The sequence below is a fragment of the Apteryx mantelli genome, chromosome 4 (assembly GCF_036417845.1).
Source record: "Apteryx mantelli isolate bAptMan1 chromosome 4, bAptMan1.hap1, whole genome shotgun sequence".
Taxonomy (NCBI): domain Eukaryota; kingdom Metazoa; phylum Chordata; class Aves; order Apterygiformes; family Apterygidae; genus Apteryx; species Apteryx mantelli.
The window spans coordinates 24,327,264-24,344,613 of NC_089981.1; the positions used below are offsets into that span (position 1 = coordinate 24,327,264).

A 17,350-nucleotide genomic window follows, 5' to 3' on the forward strand; every position below is an offset into this window, starting at 1 on the left:
TTAATCCACGGACAAGCAGCGTTGATTGCTGAAGAGAGGAAGGAAATGGGTATCTACTCAACCCCAGCTTTCAACATGTGGAAAGGATGATGGTTAAATTATGACTAATGAACCACAGAAGTATGGAAGTGTGTGCAGCTGTAGTAGGGGAGCTGTACATGCATCACGCTGCTGCTGCTGCAGGTGGCCTTTTTCAACCCATGCTGCACAAGGTGAAGGAAGCGGGCCAAGAGGGATGGGCTGCCTACCTGCTCCGGAAGAACAGGTTGCTGTGCCATGCGCGCTCTGCTCCTCCAGCTGAAAATTGCCTGGTTTACCCACCTTGTCTTTGTACTCCTCTTCAGTCAAACTGATGAGGTGACATCCTCCATGTGACATGCTTTCAGATGCTTTACTGAAGTCCAAACACATGGGAGCTATGATATCTACTTTTTGTATGTCACTTGGGTTTTTGTCCTCTCTCTTTCTCTCTTATCTCTCGGTATATGTGATTACTGTCCCATTTTCCTTCTGCTGGTTCCTTCTAGTGGTAATCAAGGCTTCTGCAGAAGCATATTGGTTTCAGTGAACCTTTCCTGGTCTGTGGTTGCCCTTCTGGTCAGAGCAATAGTAGTTGAACTGAGAACAGCAACTAGACTTGCGATAGTGGTGTCGGTGGCTCCAGTAGTGAAAAAGCTGAAGCAGGGGAGAATGGAAGTTTTTATTTGTATATCGGAGTCTATCCCCAGTTTACAAAGAAATACTTTGGCTTTTATCTCATGGGACCAAGAGAAAAGGTGTTGTTCTGCCCTCATGGGAAAGTCGTGCTGCTGTCACTGGGAGAGATGTCAAAACTTCTCAGGGCAAGTTGGCTGCTCCGAGGAAAATCTGGAATGAGAATATTTGAAGTCTGAAGGTTGTTGAATTAACTTTTCTCCTGCTAGCTTTACTGCTAAGCCATTCAGAGAAACTCTTCAAGCTTCAGTATTTCTTTATTTGGCTTGTTTCTGCAGCCCGGTTCCTACCTGCTGTGCCCAACACTACTCGTTCACCTCAGTCTCCATCGGACTCTCAAACCCACCTTTGACCGGTTGCAGTACGATGAGGGTTTCTGGTGGTTTTCAGCCATGCTGGGATTCTAGAAGCCAAAGAGCTGAGTCTTATTTTCCAAAAAAGAAGTGTGTATGTTTGGTGGTTTTTTGTGTGTGTGGCTTGTTGTGGTGTTTTTTTTTTTTTTTTTTTAATGGTGACTCCTTTCCCACAAACCACTGCCTGTTTAGGTGAGGTCTGTTAATCATTGCCAATACAGCCAGATGCAGCTGGGATCTTAAATGCAAGGAAGGACATAGGAGAGACTTATGCCACATCTGGCACTGCTAACCGGGAAGGCTGCAGCTTCCTCCAGCCTCCCTCCCTGCAAACCTACAGCAGGCCAGAGATTTTTCTCTACTTACCCATTAATCTCTATTTTAAAAGCCTGTCTGTAGAAGCTGGGGGGAAACGGCTTACAGACGTAGTGTAAAAGCCAGAATGGCCTTTGATATTCTTGTTAATAGGCCCAGAACAACACCCAAAACCTCAAAACTATTTTGTGCCGTTCTGTGAAGTGAGCTGGAGGAATTTCAGTGTCACATCATAGTTCTTCTCTCCCCTTCTCCGCAGCAGCTTGGAAACTCCCTCCAGGAGCCCTGCAAGGGTTGGCCTCGTAAGCCTGCTGAGATGGTAGGATGAGTCAGTGAAAAGGGAGAGAGGAAAAAAGTGTTGTAACATGAAAGGGGTTTTGCAACAGAAGGAGCTTTTTAGTTATAGTGATTCATTAGCAGGTAAATGTTAACTTAAAACCAAGTAAATAATGATTTCCCAACTCAGGGGAAAGTTTGAAACAAAGCATTGGTGCAAATAAGCGTGCCAAGCTTTTTGCCCGTTTTTGACTGTGGTAGCAGTTCCTTTTGCCATGGGTGGCCAGGAAAAAAGACAATTGCTGATGGACCCAGTCTGGCTCAGGTCTCTGCCGGGGGGAGGTGGTTTGTCTGTACGACCTGGGGGTTGCAGAGTATGAAAAGCACAGTACGTACGGTCAGGCCATGCTGTCCAGTCTGCTAACCTGCATTTGAGTTACTTTTCCACGTCTCCTTCACCATGCTTGGGCTGTTTGTGTGTGTTGGTTATGTTTCTGCACGTGCTGCTAACATAAAAATCAGATTTTCCATGTTGTTTGGATCAACAGGTTTGGGGGGGTTGAAATGGCTGCAATGGCTTGGCGCTCCCTTAGTTATCAAATAGTTTCTAAAGCTGCTGAGTGATTTTAAAAGTAGGTTTTATCAGCAGTTTTCAGCTTTGCATGTGTAGAAAGGCATTAGCTTCTTTGTCTTGCGCTGCGCATACTTAGAGAGTCAACATCAGGATTTAGCCTTTTATAGGATGGGGAACACAAGCCATCCATGCGTGCTCCTTCTCGTGTGCAGCCTTGCTCAGCTTGAAACTTTCTTCAGAGGACTCTGCTCTGTTCTCCGCAGGCTGGGAAAAGGAAAGAGTCTTTTATATCCTGTGGGTTATAGCTGATAGTGTAAGCTTGTCCTCCCACGCATTTAAGATTTATAAATCACAGCTGAGTCTGTCCTCAGCAGAATTGCAGTCTCTTAACAGCTGGTTTGTAATCCTGCAACTTGCATTCCCCAGTCTCCTGCATCCTCTTACCCAGCTCAGGGGACCACTTAGCTTTTCCAAAGTGCAGATTTCAATCAAGGCCTCTTATACGGAGCAACAGCTGCCTACTTTGATAGCGAGCAGGATGATCTCTTCTGAGATGGTGGCTTTCTAATAGGGCCTAGGATGTTAGCACAGAGCTGAAATTCATGGTTACAGCTGTTAAATAACAAGCACTGTGATACAGCCAGTTTCCATTCTTGAACAGCATCCCTGTTCCTCCCTGCTCCCTTCCCTGTGTATGGGATCGTCACCAGTCTCGTCTTATCTGCAACTCTTGCTTGTAACAAACACGTTTGCAAAGTCGGAGGAAGCGTTGCTCGTACCTCCAGTAGGTGAAGCCTGGTTTTGCATGCATAAAACATGCACTTGCATGTGCATTTTTTTTTCCTCCTGAAGATGCATAAAAAGTGACTGTGCACATCCCAGACGGTTTCTGAAGTAGAGTTGTAGAGATGCTTCTGGTGGCAAACAAAATCTGTATTTTTTTCATGGTGTTTTTTTCCTTTTCCTATAATTCCTACTAGTAGTGCATGTTGAGGCAAATTCTTACAGGGTCAGGTCTAGCTTAGGCTGACATTTCAGGTCCAGGGTAGCAGCCTCAATTTGAGGGCAACCCTTAAATGCAAGTTTAAGTCATAGTGATTTTAATAGGACTTGAACCCGTCTTTAGGTTGTGTTTAAGTGATTTCTGAAACCATAACTGAAGTGCACAGGCAGTTTCCTTTTTGATTCAGTGGGGCCCGGGTCAGGGTTGTAGCCACTCGTGTGGGTGTCTCAGGTAAAGAGGCTTTACAAAAAGCACTATTTGGCTGTCAAAACAATGCGACTAACCTGATGTCCTCCTTGCTCTTGGTGTTGTTCATGCTGCCAGATACAATTGTTTTAGAGTAAGCACTGAGCTTTTCCCAGCCTCTGAAGTCTATGGGGAAAAAAACAAAAAGGGAAAGAAAACCTCCCTCTTTCTTCGTCTTTTTAAATATAGTGAATCTTTCTTGGCATTTGTGTTCTCATCCCATAATAATGTCCTGCTTCTCCCAGCAAGACACTGCTGTCCTCTGTCTGACAAGCTACATAGGCATTCGCGCTCATGTCTCTTTATAATTTATCACTGCCCCGGCTCTGAACTCGCTCGGCCCCTTTTCTGCCTCCTTCCGTGGCGGAGCATCAGCTCGCTTCGGAGCGGTCGCCCAAGCTACGGCTTCCGGCAGCGGTAGCTGTGGTGCTCTCGGTCGCTGCCCCCTCCCGGGGCACCCGTATCGCCCTCGTCGCTGCAGCCCGACCCCTTCGCGTGGCCGGGACCCCCCGGGTTTCGGGTCGCCCCGGCGTGCGTCGGGGATGCGCTGCCCGGCGGGAACGGCCCCCGAGGCCGTTCACGGCTGCTCCCGTCCTGTCCCGAGCTTCCACGTCAGTTAAGTGGCGGCGATGACGTGCTGCTCTTCAGCTGTGGTTTTCGCTTCTGCCTGGGCAGTTTTATTCCTGGTCCAGGCACTGTGACTCTTTCCCCTTTTTGCCTTGGAAAGGGAAGTGCACGTTTCTGATACTGGTAGTGTCTTCATGGTACATTGTGCATGCACACTGGCTTTCGTGCTGCGGTATTTCAGGCAGGAAAAAAACCCCTTTCTCTTACTGCTTCACGGATGGATTTTTTTTTTCCCTATTAAAGCAGGTTTTGAACATTAAGTTTTTTGAGAAGTCAGTCTGAGGGGATGGCTGATAGTGCTGCTGCTAACTTCCCTAGACTAAGAAAGCTTTGAATGTTTGTCATTACTTTCTACTGGGAAGCAGTCTTGGCTGGCCTCGGTTTCAGGTATTACAGGCCAGAGAGCAGGGCTGACTGGGATAATTTGAGCGTAAGGTTGGGAGGTCCATAAACTGCTGGGTTGTACATCTGGGTTACGGGAGCGCAAAGAATTGATGCGGGCCCTTGGCAACATGTTGTCGTTTCGGTTCTGTTACAAAATTTAGCGGAGAGCAATGCTTGAAGCTTGCTTGACGGAACCGAAGAGGCCTTGATGCGCTGAGGCTGGACAAGACGTGCAGCCTCAGATCTGGAGGGTTTAGGGGGAGAAAGTCTCTCTGGTATTTGCTGGCTGTCTGTTTGGGTTTCTGCGCTGTCCTGTAGAGCATCTCGTCTCCGCCGTAGTGGCAAGCGGACAGCTCGTGGCTGTGGAGCGCGGTTTCGACATGGCGCTGCTGAATTGCATCCCGGGGGGTCCGGACAGGGCCATGTCTCGGGCCATCCTTGGGCGTAGTCACTTGACTGTGCTAAATTTATTAGGCTTGCCTGGTTTTTGACTGCCTGCGACCCCCCCCAGCCGTCTCAGGAGATGGGCCCTTTTCCTGTACGGCACCAAACCAGCGCTCCCGAGATGCACCTGAGTCTCCGCAGAGGGGCGTGGGGATGGGAAATGAGGAAAAGGTTTGCGTGATAGCAGCTTAAAGGTGGAAGAAAAGACGCCCATCCGTAACCCGCTGCCCTCCGCGGGAAGTGAGCGAGGGGACTTGGTTTGCGCGGCGGAGGCCGGCGAAGCTGCACGTGGTTCGCTGCTTGTTTGACTCCAATCCGTTTAGAAAAGGGGTCTGCGGCCCTCCCCTGGGAAGGGGCGCGAGTCACCCCTAATGGGAGCTGGCGTCTGCTTGAGTGCTTTGGACAGCCGCGTGGGTCCCGGGCGTGTTTCTGGCCCCGGAGAAGCTTTTCGGGGAGAGGAGAGGAGAGAAGCAGGTAGCGCAGTGGCAGTAGGCGAGCAGTGAAACTGCTCAGTTTCCCCCGTTTCTGATGCTTTGCACGAGGATCCGATGGAAGCCCTGGAAGCGGTTTTGTAAGGCTCGGCCGACGGTGGCTTTTGCTCTTTCCTTCTGTGTGTTCCCCCAGTGACAGACAAAGATATTTGGGAATTGCCTGCTCATTTTGCAGTCCCGAAAGAGTGAGTGTGTGTGCGTGTGTACATGAGTTGTTTTAAAACAAAATCGGAAACAAAAGGTGAAAAACACTTAGCTAAAAGCATCATTGGGATCTTTTAGCTCTTCTGTCAGTTGCTTCTGGTGACTGCGAGCAGTCTGAGGGAAGCAGCACTGTCTTCTCCAACGCAGTTTTTCACTGGGGGCCTCAAAGGTCAGTTTGGTTTGCAGTGGTGGCCAGACTTCAGCATCTGTTATTGATTGGCCTGAGGAAGCCTGGAGCAGTGAAGAGGAAGGGAACTGGCATGCTGTTAAGGAAATACAGAACTGCACCGAGGCTGTAATAACTGTATTAGATATTGTAATGAAGGCCTGGTCAAGCATGTGGTGGGGGGAGACCTTTTCACCGTGCGCTTGATCCATGCGGTGGGAACTGTTCTGCTGTCTGCAGTAGGCTTCACTTGGGTTGCGTTTTCTGGGCTTGCATGCCCACCTCTGTTCATGGCTCACTTCCATCCCCACTTCCAGTTTCCCTGCCCCCATCTATCTGCTCTCTTTCCTGCGCAATTTCTTGTTTGCGTTCTCTGCTTCAAGTGGCGCCTGGTCCTGCTCTCCTTGTTCCTACCCATGCTGCCTTCTCGCGCTCCGGCTGCTGGAGGAGCTGCTGACTGGCAGGGAGGACAGTTGTTCTTCATACCCAAGACCCATGGGGATGGGTCAGGCGTTGGATGAGATGCAGCCAGACCCCTCCACCCCGCTTTCCCCGATGCCCTGACGTGCTGTCCTGGCAGGGAGATTTCTCCTGGTGGGGTGCACCCAGGTGCTGTGTGAGGTGCTCGCCCACCAGCTGAAGCTGTGCACGTGCCAGAAGGTCTGTTTTTTGTTTTCCAAAGGGCTTCCCCCTCCTGTTTTACTGTTGTTTTTGTTAGCTCTGTCAGAAACAAAGAAAAACCTTTCCATTGAATAGCTTAGCTCTTCGTTAGAGCCCTGCTCGGATGGCCGGTGTTCATTAGCCAAGATTCCCATCCTGACTGTCTGTATGGCAATGGTTGTGGCTGTCCGTCCCCGCTCTCGAGGTTTATTTGTAAGGGTGTGCAGCATTGCAGTGCTTCTGCTGTTTATTTCTCTCCACTAATTCCTCCTCTCCTCCCTGCGCTGTCCTGTTTTCAATTAAACTAGATTGCAAGCATCATACCGCTCTGCTCCAACTCTTTTTATTTTTTCTCCTCCCCTTGTTTCTGACGTTGTGAACACGTGATTCTGCATTGTGGGGAAGAAAGGCAAGATGGAGATAGTGAAATGCAGATGTGTTTTCTTACTGGAGTGAAGAAGGCTTTAGAGTGGTTCAACCACTTTATTCCAGTTTCATATCTTAAATGACTAACGTACAGTTTACAGCTAAACAAGGGAGACAGTGGAGGCTGCTACTGAAGGAATATTTGAGTGACACTGTAATGAATACATCCCTCCTAGCAAGAGCAAAAGAATATTAAATGCTTAAGTTGTAGTTTCCTTTGAGGCTGCAGTGAATGTGCTTGGTGGTGGTATCTCAAAGGCATAAAGAGCGATAGCCCCTGGAGAGCAGACTCCTCCTTCCTCTGTTGTGTTAAGGGCGTTCTTCTTGAACAGACGTGAAAAAGGTGGGCTTGTCTCTAAGACAATCATTTGATTGTGAAATCTCACTTCCTTATTCCCCTCTTTGCAGAGGGATTATCGGCTGAAGAATGTTGCGAAGATTGAGCAAGTCTAAGACCGTTCTTCTTGGTGCAAGTCTGTCCATGTTAGTTTTCCAACTTGCACCTAAGTGACTACCTTAGGTTGCCTCTCCGTGAATATTCACTGGCAGTGGAGGGGGATTCCTTGACACCTTTGGGTTTCAAAGGGATCAGTAAGTGAAGAATGACCACCTTCTCAGACAGTCCAGTTCCTTATCCAGTTAGAAGGAAAAAATCTCCTTGATAAATAACTGCAGTCAAAAATATGAATTTTTTGTCTTAGAGAAGGTAAGAATTAAATTTGCTTTATTTTCTGATAGCCAAGGACATGAACGTTAATGGTTTAGGCAGAGTAAACGCCTTCTTATATTTGTGCATTCTGTTTCTTGGGGGATAAAGGACTTGGAGAATGATAAACAACAATTTTTTTTTAAAGTGAAAAATGCTACTACATTAACTTAGCTGGAGTCAGTTGCATCAATCTTGGTGGTGCTATTCCATTTGTATCTTCTTGCCCATCTATATCATCCCTAATGTTTCATTAAGGAATAGACAGAAATGGGAGACTGTAATTTTTTTGCTAATTTAGAGCTGGAACACTTCACTAAGCTTCTCCCAGAAAAAAATTACTAAAAATGTGACCCCTATGTCATTTAACCTGGAGATTTTTCTCAAGCCAAAGCTCAGCTGACATTTCATCTTTAGCTCTCTGGGTTTTTTTATGGGCAAGCGTGGTGTGACTGGAGGCACTTTCTTATTCCAAGGGAGAGCTTTATCCAGAAGTGCTCCTCCAGCAGTGGGTCACTGTTTGCATGCTAAACAGTTCTGAACCATGCAGAAAGTCAGCAGCATGTTGCTAGGAACAGGGAAATCCACTTGACCTTAATTATGCTAACGTATAGGGGGAGTTTAAGTTTTCTTTTGAAAAAAGCCCAGCCAGACTCCTTTTCTTCTCCAACTGTATCAGTCCATTACGTGCTAACTGCTGCCCAAGCTAAGGGATGGGGCACATCTGTGGTTTTCTTAAAGCATATTATTAACAGTACCAGTATAACCACTCAAACTTTAAAAGGCATCTTCTTGCTGAACTAAGAGCAAGCACCCTGATTTCCCCCCCAACACCTGGCATAAAAACAGAAGGAGACAATTATTTTGAGGCAACGGTCTGAAAGTTGCTCTTCAGTGGAGTATGTGATGGCAACCTCTTGGGGACAGCAATTTAGCCAAAACAGTGAAGCACTCCAATCCTCCACTGTTATGTCCCAAATCAAAAGGCATTATAGGGGTGAATGTGTGTGTCCTGAACAAAACGTCCCCAGCTTCATAACCTAACCTTGCTTGCATCAGGGTACTGTCTCCTGTTTTCAGACTTTATTTTTTACGTTGTTAGACATGCATGAGTTTGCATGCCACTTCGGTCTGGATAGACACTGCCATGCATGACTGCTGTTCCAGAGCCTGGTTGCAGCTCTGGTTGCGAGTACACCATCCCCAGCAGAAAAGTTGCTAAGAAAGTGGTGTATTAGTGCAATTTTTTGATATGTCTCCTGTTGTTACACTGTACCTCTAATACGCTCTATGGCATAGTCTCCTGTGCAGAAGGAAAAAGCCAGTGATAAATACTGAGATTTAGTGCTTTGTATCTACCTCCGAAATACTTAAATTAGAAATCTCTCTGCAGCAATCTTTGAAAACAAACTGCCGCATTGTGTGAAGATGTGCACTTTTCTCCTTCAAAATCATGTGATCTAGCAAAAATCAGAAAGATGATGTGGATGAACTACAACCACTCTTTAAAAAATGGCTTTATAGTTTGATATTCCCTTACCAGGATCTGAATATTGCCCTACCAGGATCTGAACAGCATATTCAGATAATAGCTGGATGTAAATGCTAGATATAATTGCTAGATATAAATGCTGAGAACAACTAATCAGCAAATTGTACTCTTGGGCTTGCCTAGACACACGTTTTAAGAGGAAATTATGGCTGTAAAACACTTTCAGTTTAATCCTTTGTGCTTTCAATTCTTGGAGGCTGCTTTGCAAAATGAAACATCAGTAAATAACTAAGAAGCCCGCTCACAAGTTAGCTCAGAAATAGCATGCGATTCCAGTCTGTATTAGTCATTACGTATCTGGAGATTATGCTTCCCCCACTGTCATCACCATCACTGTTTTAGAGATGATGGTGAAGTAGTGGCTGCTCGCAGTCTTGTCTTATTGTTTCCTACTGTTGGAATTATTTTTTGCCATAACTTTATTACATAAGCCTTGTTCCTTGAATTCTTTCCTCTCCTCTCGTCCTTTATACCTTGCAGTAACATTAGACATTGCCTGTATCTAGATCGTAAGCTTCTTTGGAAATAGATTTTTGTCTTCCTGCATTCTGTAAAGTATCACGCATAGCTACATCACTCACTGTACGTATGGTGTATAGTATGCTATACAGTAGTGTATAGTATGTACAGATGACAGAGAGGGAAGGAGTGCAAGTAACAAAACTCTTATTTCATGAGGTAGCAGAATGCCAAGCAGTGTAATTCCCAAGACTGTAAGCTTTATCCTGAGAGTCAAAAGGTTGTTTAGAAGAGCAAAGATGATGGGGCAGGTAAGTGGCAAGGAGCAGAGGCAGCATTAGTTGCCCTCAGGTAGGGGACTGAATCTAGACCCAAGACGGACGTGTCATCTTGTGTCAGCTGCTTTCTCTGGCTAATGGCTTTAAGAATTTTTGAGTCAAGGGGAGCTTTATGGTTAAAATATCACTGGTAACTTTATCTGCAGCACTCAGCACGAGTGTCTGTTTCCTTGGTTTCCAGCGCGTTTGGAGAGGGACGTTCCCACACATTTCTGCTGGACAAAGCCCAGGTGCCTGAGTCCTTCCATCTTTCTCTGGATTACTGGTGCCACATGTTAGCTCATCTGTTGGTTGGCAGATCACTGAAAGCGATAATCTTTGCTGTCAAAGCAAGGAGCAAACGTTCACCCTCCACGTCCAGCAGGGCTGACCTACCCTGGCAGGAGAGATCCTCTCGCTGTTTCATGCCACCATTGGGGACGTGTGGCAGCTGCTGTGGGCTGTGGGTGCTGGCCACCAGCTGTGCACATCTGTACAGCTCATGCTTCCCTCCCCAGCTGTTTGCATGCAGCACGAGCACCTGGGGTTTGGGGACAGACCTCAGTAGTTAGACCAAGTTTTACTATTGGGACAAAACATTAACAGGAATTGACTTGCCTGTGCTTGCAAGTCAATCAAGCCCTCTTAAAAAGCCTGCTCCAAATTTGAGCCTTTTTGAGGGAAATAAAGCATCCTGAGCTAATGATAAATATGAAAGGACAAAAACTGCACATGAGCACCATTAACTTACTTAAATTTGTATATATGTAGTGACAACACAAGTAGTTTTATCCCTGTATTTAACACTGGAGTTGGGCTATTCAGATGAAGCTAATAATCTCTTGGATTAGGAAGCAGACTGCTTTGTGTTCCTTCTCCTTCCTCAGAAACACAAGGCCAAAAGAGGAGGTAAAAAAAAAAAAATTTTTTTTTTCATTATTCTCAATCCAGTTCTTCAGTGCAAATGAAAACTTTCTTTACTGAACCCATTTGTTTAATTACTGTTGTTGGAAAACCTGCTTCATGGCCTAGAATAAGTTAGAGGAGTTTAGATATTTTGTTTTACTCAGGTTTCAAGTCTGATCAGAGCAGAGGAAGGACTGTCTACAAGTCTGCTAGTCTGACTTTCCTGCTAGCCGTTCCTGTTGTTGATGGGCCTAGACACAGGGTTATAAAATAACTAGCCTTTCTCCTCACCCATGTAGGACAGCTTACATCATGGACCTTGGTATGATGGATTTTTCCTTGGATCAGAATATTGTCCTGGCGGTTCTGTGCCTCTTCCTTCATCAGACCTCTTGTTAATGAACTGCTAGATTGCTCCTGCCCCACCTACTGTGTGACTTGATTACTCTGCGAAGAGTGGCAAAGCCTCCCAGGGAGATGCTGGCTTTGCTGCAGATAGGAGCTGGTGGATCAATCAGAGGGATTACAATTTGCTGCCTAGTAGCTCTGGTGAACGTGTACGTGTCGGGCGCTCGTGCTGTTGTGTTGCGTGCCCTTCTTGTCCTCCATCTCTTCCTTCTGCATGCGAAGTCACTGCTGGGCTATGAATCTACTTTAAAAGCCTCTTGTAGTGCTACTTAAACCAAACACAAAATTGCCAAGCCCCTCCATTTCTATTCCAACATTGGAAAATCTTCTGATATGATACTTGAAACTAGACATTTACTCCTGCTGACATGGGGGAAAAGTAAAATTCAAGTAATCTTTTCAGTCCCCCTCCTCTCTCCCCTTCTTTGGATATTATTAACCTCTGTTAGTTCCCTGCATTTGGGACAGCCAGGCAGGATAGAATAATATTACAGTAATGGCTATAATCATCTCAGGTGACCTGTGTTTCACCTCCAAGCTGTTAAGAAGATGGCACAGAGTGTTGGTTTTTTTGCTAGAGTAATTTGTAAGTGCAGCCCCTTAAGACTTAACTGAAAAGCCTTGCTGAGAGATGGGTTTGCTCCAAGAGCGCTTATTCCTCCCCACACTGCCACCTGCTCTTTCTCATTGATTTTTCTGTTCTAAAAGCCAAGCGTTACCTTCAGACCCACTCAATCGATATTGATAAGAAAGCAAGTGAAAACAAAAAGATTTTTTTTTTTTGATTCCTGGTGCTGAAGGCAGTTGTTTCTGTTGTGGGTTTTCTTCTTTTTTTTTCTTTGAAACCTGAGCAACAGTTGGCTGGGATTTATCAAGCTGAGAGTTCTCACGTTTTTGGTAAATATTTAGAATCTGATTTACCACTGAATCAGTCTGTTACTTGGCTCTTTGTTCTGCAGGAACTCCACTCTTGCTGGGATAATGCTATCCATCTGAGGTGCTCTCACCTTTGTATTTTAGCATCTCATGGTCACAAATGCCTGTCCTCACAGTGCCTTGGCAGGACAGGGAAGTGATGTTGTCCCTGCCTTGCCAAGGGAGTCAGAGGCACATGGGTCATCTGAGTACTACTTCAGTCTAAATCCAAAACTTGTTAAAAGCTCTGTTCATGTTGTCGGGGTCTCACCAGCTGACATGATGCCAAAAGGTCTGTGGGTGGCACGAGGTGGTATGCATGCAGCCGTTGTGTAGCATCACAGGTTCTCTCGAGGGACTCGGTGTGTCGTACGTGCTCCTTGAGGCATGGTGGATCTTCTGTTAGCTCCAACTTCTGCATGATGATTGTTTAACAGCACTGCGGTAGCCTCCTCTCCTGCATGACTTCTTTCACTTTGCCTGAAAGAGCTTCTGGTTGGGATGTGAGAGGAGTGCATTTCCCTCCAAAGATGACTGTGGTCACCGTTTTGTGTGTACAGATCTCTGCTTTCATCGCAGGTGGAAGACAGCATGATGGATGTGTATGACTTTGTGTACGAGGAGGTGAGGAAGAATGCCTCCAGCTTCAGGAGGCAGGAACTGACTGCCATCCACGAAACAGTAAGTTATCTTTAGCCTTGGAGAAAACCTTGCTCTGGAATATCTTTCCATTGCTTTCAATAGGCTGTGGTTCAAGCCCATGTTCTGTTCCACCAATGTTGTTTTTCCTTGGGAACAGGCGACCCCTGCTTGCTGCCAAGTCTGCTTTTCCCCTTCTAGACACTTCCTAGGTTTGACCAACTGGATTATCAACAGGAGGGAAGGATCATCTATTTGAGTGTTGCTCTGGTGTGAGATCTTCAGAACTTTTGCACTGTAGCTGATATTGTCTGTCTCAGCAGGCTTTTGCCATGCTGCATTCCTCCATATCTGTGGTGTGATAAAGTGGATATACTCATCTCTGATGTCCACAGCCAGGTATAGAGAAGGGGTGAAATTCCATATGATCCAGCAGAAATATTTAGACTTGATTATCTCTATTTACCTTTGAGCATATTGCTGATGAGGACTAGAGAATACATGATTTTTGTGATGTTAGAGGCTGCTAGCAAGCTCCCAAGATTGATAAACCGAGGATGTTGTCTGTACAGGGAAGTTCTCCGTAGTGCGGTGGGTGGATCAAATTGACTGCCCGGAGCACGGGGAGGAAGTTTCCCCTCAAAGATTGCAAGATGAAATGGCACAAGATGAGCGAGGATGTCTCCTGTGGCGAGAGACCCATGAGTCCTCCACAGACAGCTGAGTAAAGGAAATGCCATCTCCTTACGCAGCAGGGCCTGTTTGGACAGTGAGATCATGTCATGCAGCAGGACTGGAAGGAAAGGTCAGGTTTGCTCACTTGTTTCCACACTACTCCCACACAAATCCCTTTATTTTCTGTATTTTCTTAATTCAATGTAATAAGTGTTTTCCAAAGCTGCTTTCATCTGTGCTTCTCAAAACGCAGTTAAGAGCAAATATTTTTCATTCTAATGACATCAGTGGCCCCTTAGAGACACTGCCAGGAGTGTTAGTGCTTCTTGTGGGGAAATTAAGGCCCTGGGTTATTAATACACCCAAATTCACCTTTGGAAAGGAGAATCAGGCAGAGTACCTAGCTTCACCAACTGCTTGCTTTAGCCACTTTAATAAATGGATAAACAGTCTTCTTTTCTTTTTTCCTGGCTCTAAGAGGTCAGCTTCACAGTGGGTGTTGCTGGGCTCCCCCTACCCCAGCCCATAGCAAGTGCTGGAAATAAGAGTTTCTGCATTGCTGTTTTTTTGTTGGTGGTTGTTTTTTTTGTTTGTTTTTGTTTTTGTTTTTTTAGAACCACCTCAGGAGTGACTGGACTGCAGCCCTGGAGAGGGCCGGGTCCTGGCCCTTCAGCTCTTCTGAATTTAACTTCTGTTGCTCTGATTGTTAGTTATGTACTTGCATTATTTGCTCTGCAGAGCCCTGATTTTTGTAAAATCCTGGCAGAAAGGAAGGTCCCCTGTCGCTGATGCGGCCGGCTGCAGGCATCTGCTGGGAAGGGAAGTGCCCAGATCATTACCTAACCGAGCGGTCGCTCTCTTTCAGTTCCTGTGCTGCGGGAAACACTCTCCCTTCGGAGAGACGGGAGACGTCGAACACAGGACGTGCCCGCCAGGGCATGCCAGGGCAGCGGAAGAGGTAAGGAGAAAGTCGGTCCTTCCTTCTTACCTTCTGTATGTGCAGAGATTATGTGATATCACAGGCATGTGTCTGATCTCAAAAACCTGCTGGACTTTCCATGCGATGCTAATTTCTGAGGCTTAAAAAAGTATTCCCCTAACAGCAAAGTGTTGGAAGTGCATACAGTAATTGTAATCCCTTTTCCAAGGGCATTGAACAGGTACTTAAAATGAAAAAAGAAAGTCATAAATAAGGGTTGTTATGTCCAGCAGTAGCTTCGTCAAGTACATTTCATTCCTTTTTTTTGCAGTATCCCAGTAAAGTGATGGAGAAGCCACCAGTATTAGATGATCTCTGTACTGAAGTTATAAAGTAGACTTTATACAATAGATTTGCTCAGAGTATGTTTTTTCCATTGGAGTAGTCAAATGAATTGAAGTAGCTAAAGCTGCCAGCTTCAATATGTATATTATTCCTAGGAAAAACAAAACGGTGTTGCTACAGCTATACAAAAACACCCTTGTTATGCAAAGATGTCAAGCGCTAACGCAACACTGTGATGTTTAGGCACACATCAGCCTGCAGGGTAGCATTTCAAAATACTGTCTCCTGAGAAACAAATTCTCAAAACAGGGTGGAATTGAGATCAGATAACAGGAAGGAAGAGAACAGCAAACTTGACCACTGTGTGTTTGACTCTGTTCACCGCTTCTAATTTTCTCTGAATTTTCTCTAGTTGCTAGCTGGGGGAGGTAAACGTGAAGACACGTTTTGCAGCCTGCGGAACCGCAGGATTTGGTGGTTGCAATGCATTTACTCTTCGGCATTGATGCCGCAGCGCCACGAGCGCTCTTACCCAGCTCGGTAAAACACTTGATCAAGGCCATGCTTTTACATTTTTTCAATGGTTCTCTTGACTTAGTGGTTGTCTTGGAAGTCTAATTGGACTACAGTGGAGCCACTTGCATGCTTAAAACTAATACCCTTTAATGTTCATGACACCTTGCAAAATTGAGCTATGGTATCTTTGAAGAACATATGTCATGTTATGGTGTGCTGCTTTTCCATGTTTTCATTTCACTCCTTCCATTTTTCGGTGGAGAAAATGTTTGTGCTTGAGCATATTTACCTGTGCACGTGCTTCCCACCCTCCCTCCACCCTGTGTCTGAAATGCACTATACTTTTTTTATTTTAAAAAAAAAAAAGCAGCATACTGTAGCAATGGAGAATATACTGTAGGTATTTATCTTCCCAAGTTGCAGAGCAAAGGAGAGGTGGTGTTCCTCTGGTCTGCAAATGGACCAGCCCAATTCTGTAGGACCCCTCTTGCCTTGATTTCTGTCCCAGTTCATACAATGTAATGGTACCAAAATTCACATGATGCAGGGGACAATACAGAGGAGGGTGCCTGTTATTGCTGCCCTTGCTCTCATCCTTACTGCTTCTTCAACCAACCTCACTCCCGTTTCTGTCCTTCGAACAAACGTTGCCTCTGTGATAGAGAGCCCCTGAGAGAGACTAGGGGCCTGAAAGTGTGTGCTGGGGGGTTTTTTTGTTTTTTTTTTCTTCGTTCTTTTGAGGTCATGTTACATGCGGTCAGGCAGTGGAGGATGAATTCCCCAAGCTGCTGCTGTGCTGTGACAGAGTCTCTCTCTTGTCTCAGGATTGCCTCCAAGAGATCCAGGACTTCCTGAAGAAGCATATGGATTTTGTCTTCGTGCTCCTGACCATCACCATCTGTTTCGTGGTAGCTATGCTTATTCTTTGCTTTTCTAACCCAGAGGGGCAGACTTCAGGAGGGAAGTCGTATCCTAAATTAGCCTCCAGAAGCTAGGATTTGGGCGTCTCACTCGGATGATTTCAGAGTTCAGTGGCAGAGAAATAAGGACTTTGTCACAGAAATTAGGAAAGAGCCATTGCCTGTCTTGTGACAGGTGCCAGGCTGACAGCTGGATGGATTTCTCTGCAGAAATAAACTCATTGGACTCTTTCTGCCAAAACTAGGCATGACGAATGGGAAGGGGGAGCAGCATGGGAGTGGACTGCAGCAGCATTTGAATTTCATTCACGTGGGTTTCACCCTGCAAGCGAGGGATTGCACAGATGCTTGTGGATCAGATAAAAAGTCAGCAGCAATTGCAGGAAAGCCCGGTCTTTCAGGAAATGTGGTGCCGCCTCCTACCTAATGCTAACTGGCTGCCTCCTAGCCAAGACTGAAGCCTCTCCATGCAGCAGTAGCTCGAAGCCTAGAAAGCTTATGAGCACTAAGAGTGGAGAGTTGTGCAGAAAGGGAAGGTCTCTTCCTATTACTGAACCCAGCACAGATGTGTCTCTTGAGCAGCTGGTGGGCGAAGTACGGGCTTGTAAGGAGCAGGCTACAAGGAAAAGCAGAGCACGTTGTCTTGGCTCCCAGGCACGGCCTTTGAGGTAGGATCTTGCAGAGGGTCGTTTTCAGAGGCTAGCCTGGGTAGAAAGGGCATCACTCATTCTTTACTGAATTTGCATGTTTTTGGGGGGAGAGAGGAGGGAAAGGGAACTGAAGTGCTGCAATAGGAACATGTACTTTATTGCAGAAGTCAGAGCGCTCTGTGTGGGCAGTTTGTTCAAGAGCTGGAGAGCAACGCTCATAAAACAAGTCTTGTCTTATGTCTACCAACTGCTTGGCAGATGTATATCACACTTTACCTCTCTGCAAGGGCCCTACTCACGTAGTAAAACACACCAGAGAGGAATACCATCCAGGAGACTTGTGTTTTAAACATGAAGTTAGTTTTTCTTCTGCTGTAATACCTCTGGGCCAAATTTTTCTGACTAAACATGTATTTAGAGATTGTTGTTGTTTTTTTTTTTTTTTTTAAGTACTTCTATCTGCCTTGTCATAGTACACAGTGTATCTAGGAGTGGTAGCTTTACCCTTAATCCTGCCGATTAATACTCCTAAAAGGTTAT

The 17,350-nt window shown here is 45.9% G+C and overlaps 1 protein-coding gene across 1 annotated transcript in view; it reads left to right on the top strand.

The window, feature by feature from the left end:
- The window catches only part of TSPAN32 (tetraspanin 32), a 48,133-nt gene that overhangs the window by 16,452 nt on the left and 14,331 nt on the right, over positions 1-17,350 (top strand). The window contains exons 6-8 of the mRNA XM_067296016.1: positions 12,726-12,827; positions 14,326-14,418; positions 16,065-16,148. Of these exons, the coding sequence (XP_067152117.1) occupies positions 12,726-12,827; positions 14,326-14,418; positions 16,065-16,148 (279 nt within the window). The remainder of the gene's footprint in view (positions 1-12,725; positions 12,828-14,325; positions 14,419-16,064; positions 16,149-17,350) is intronic.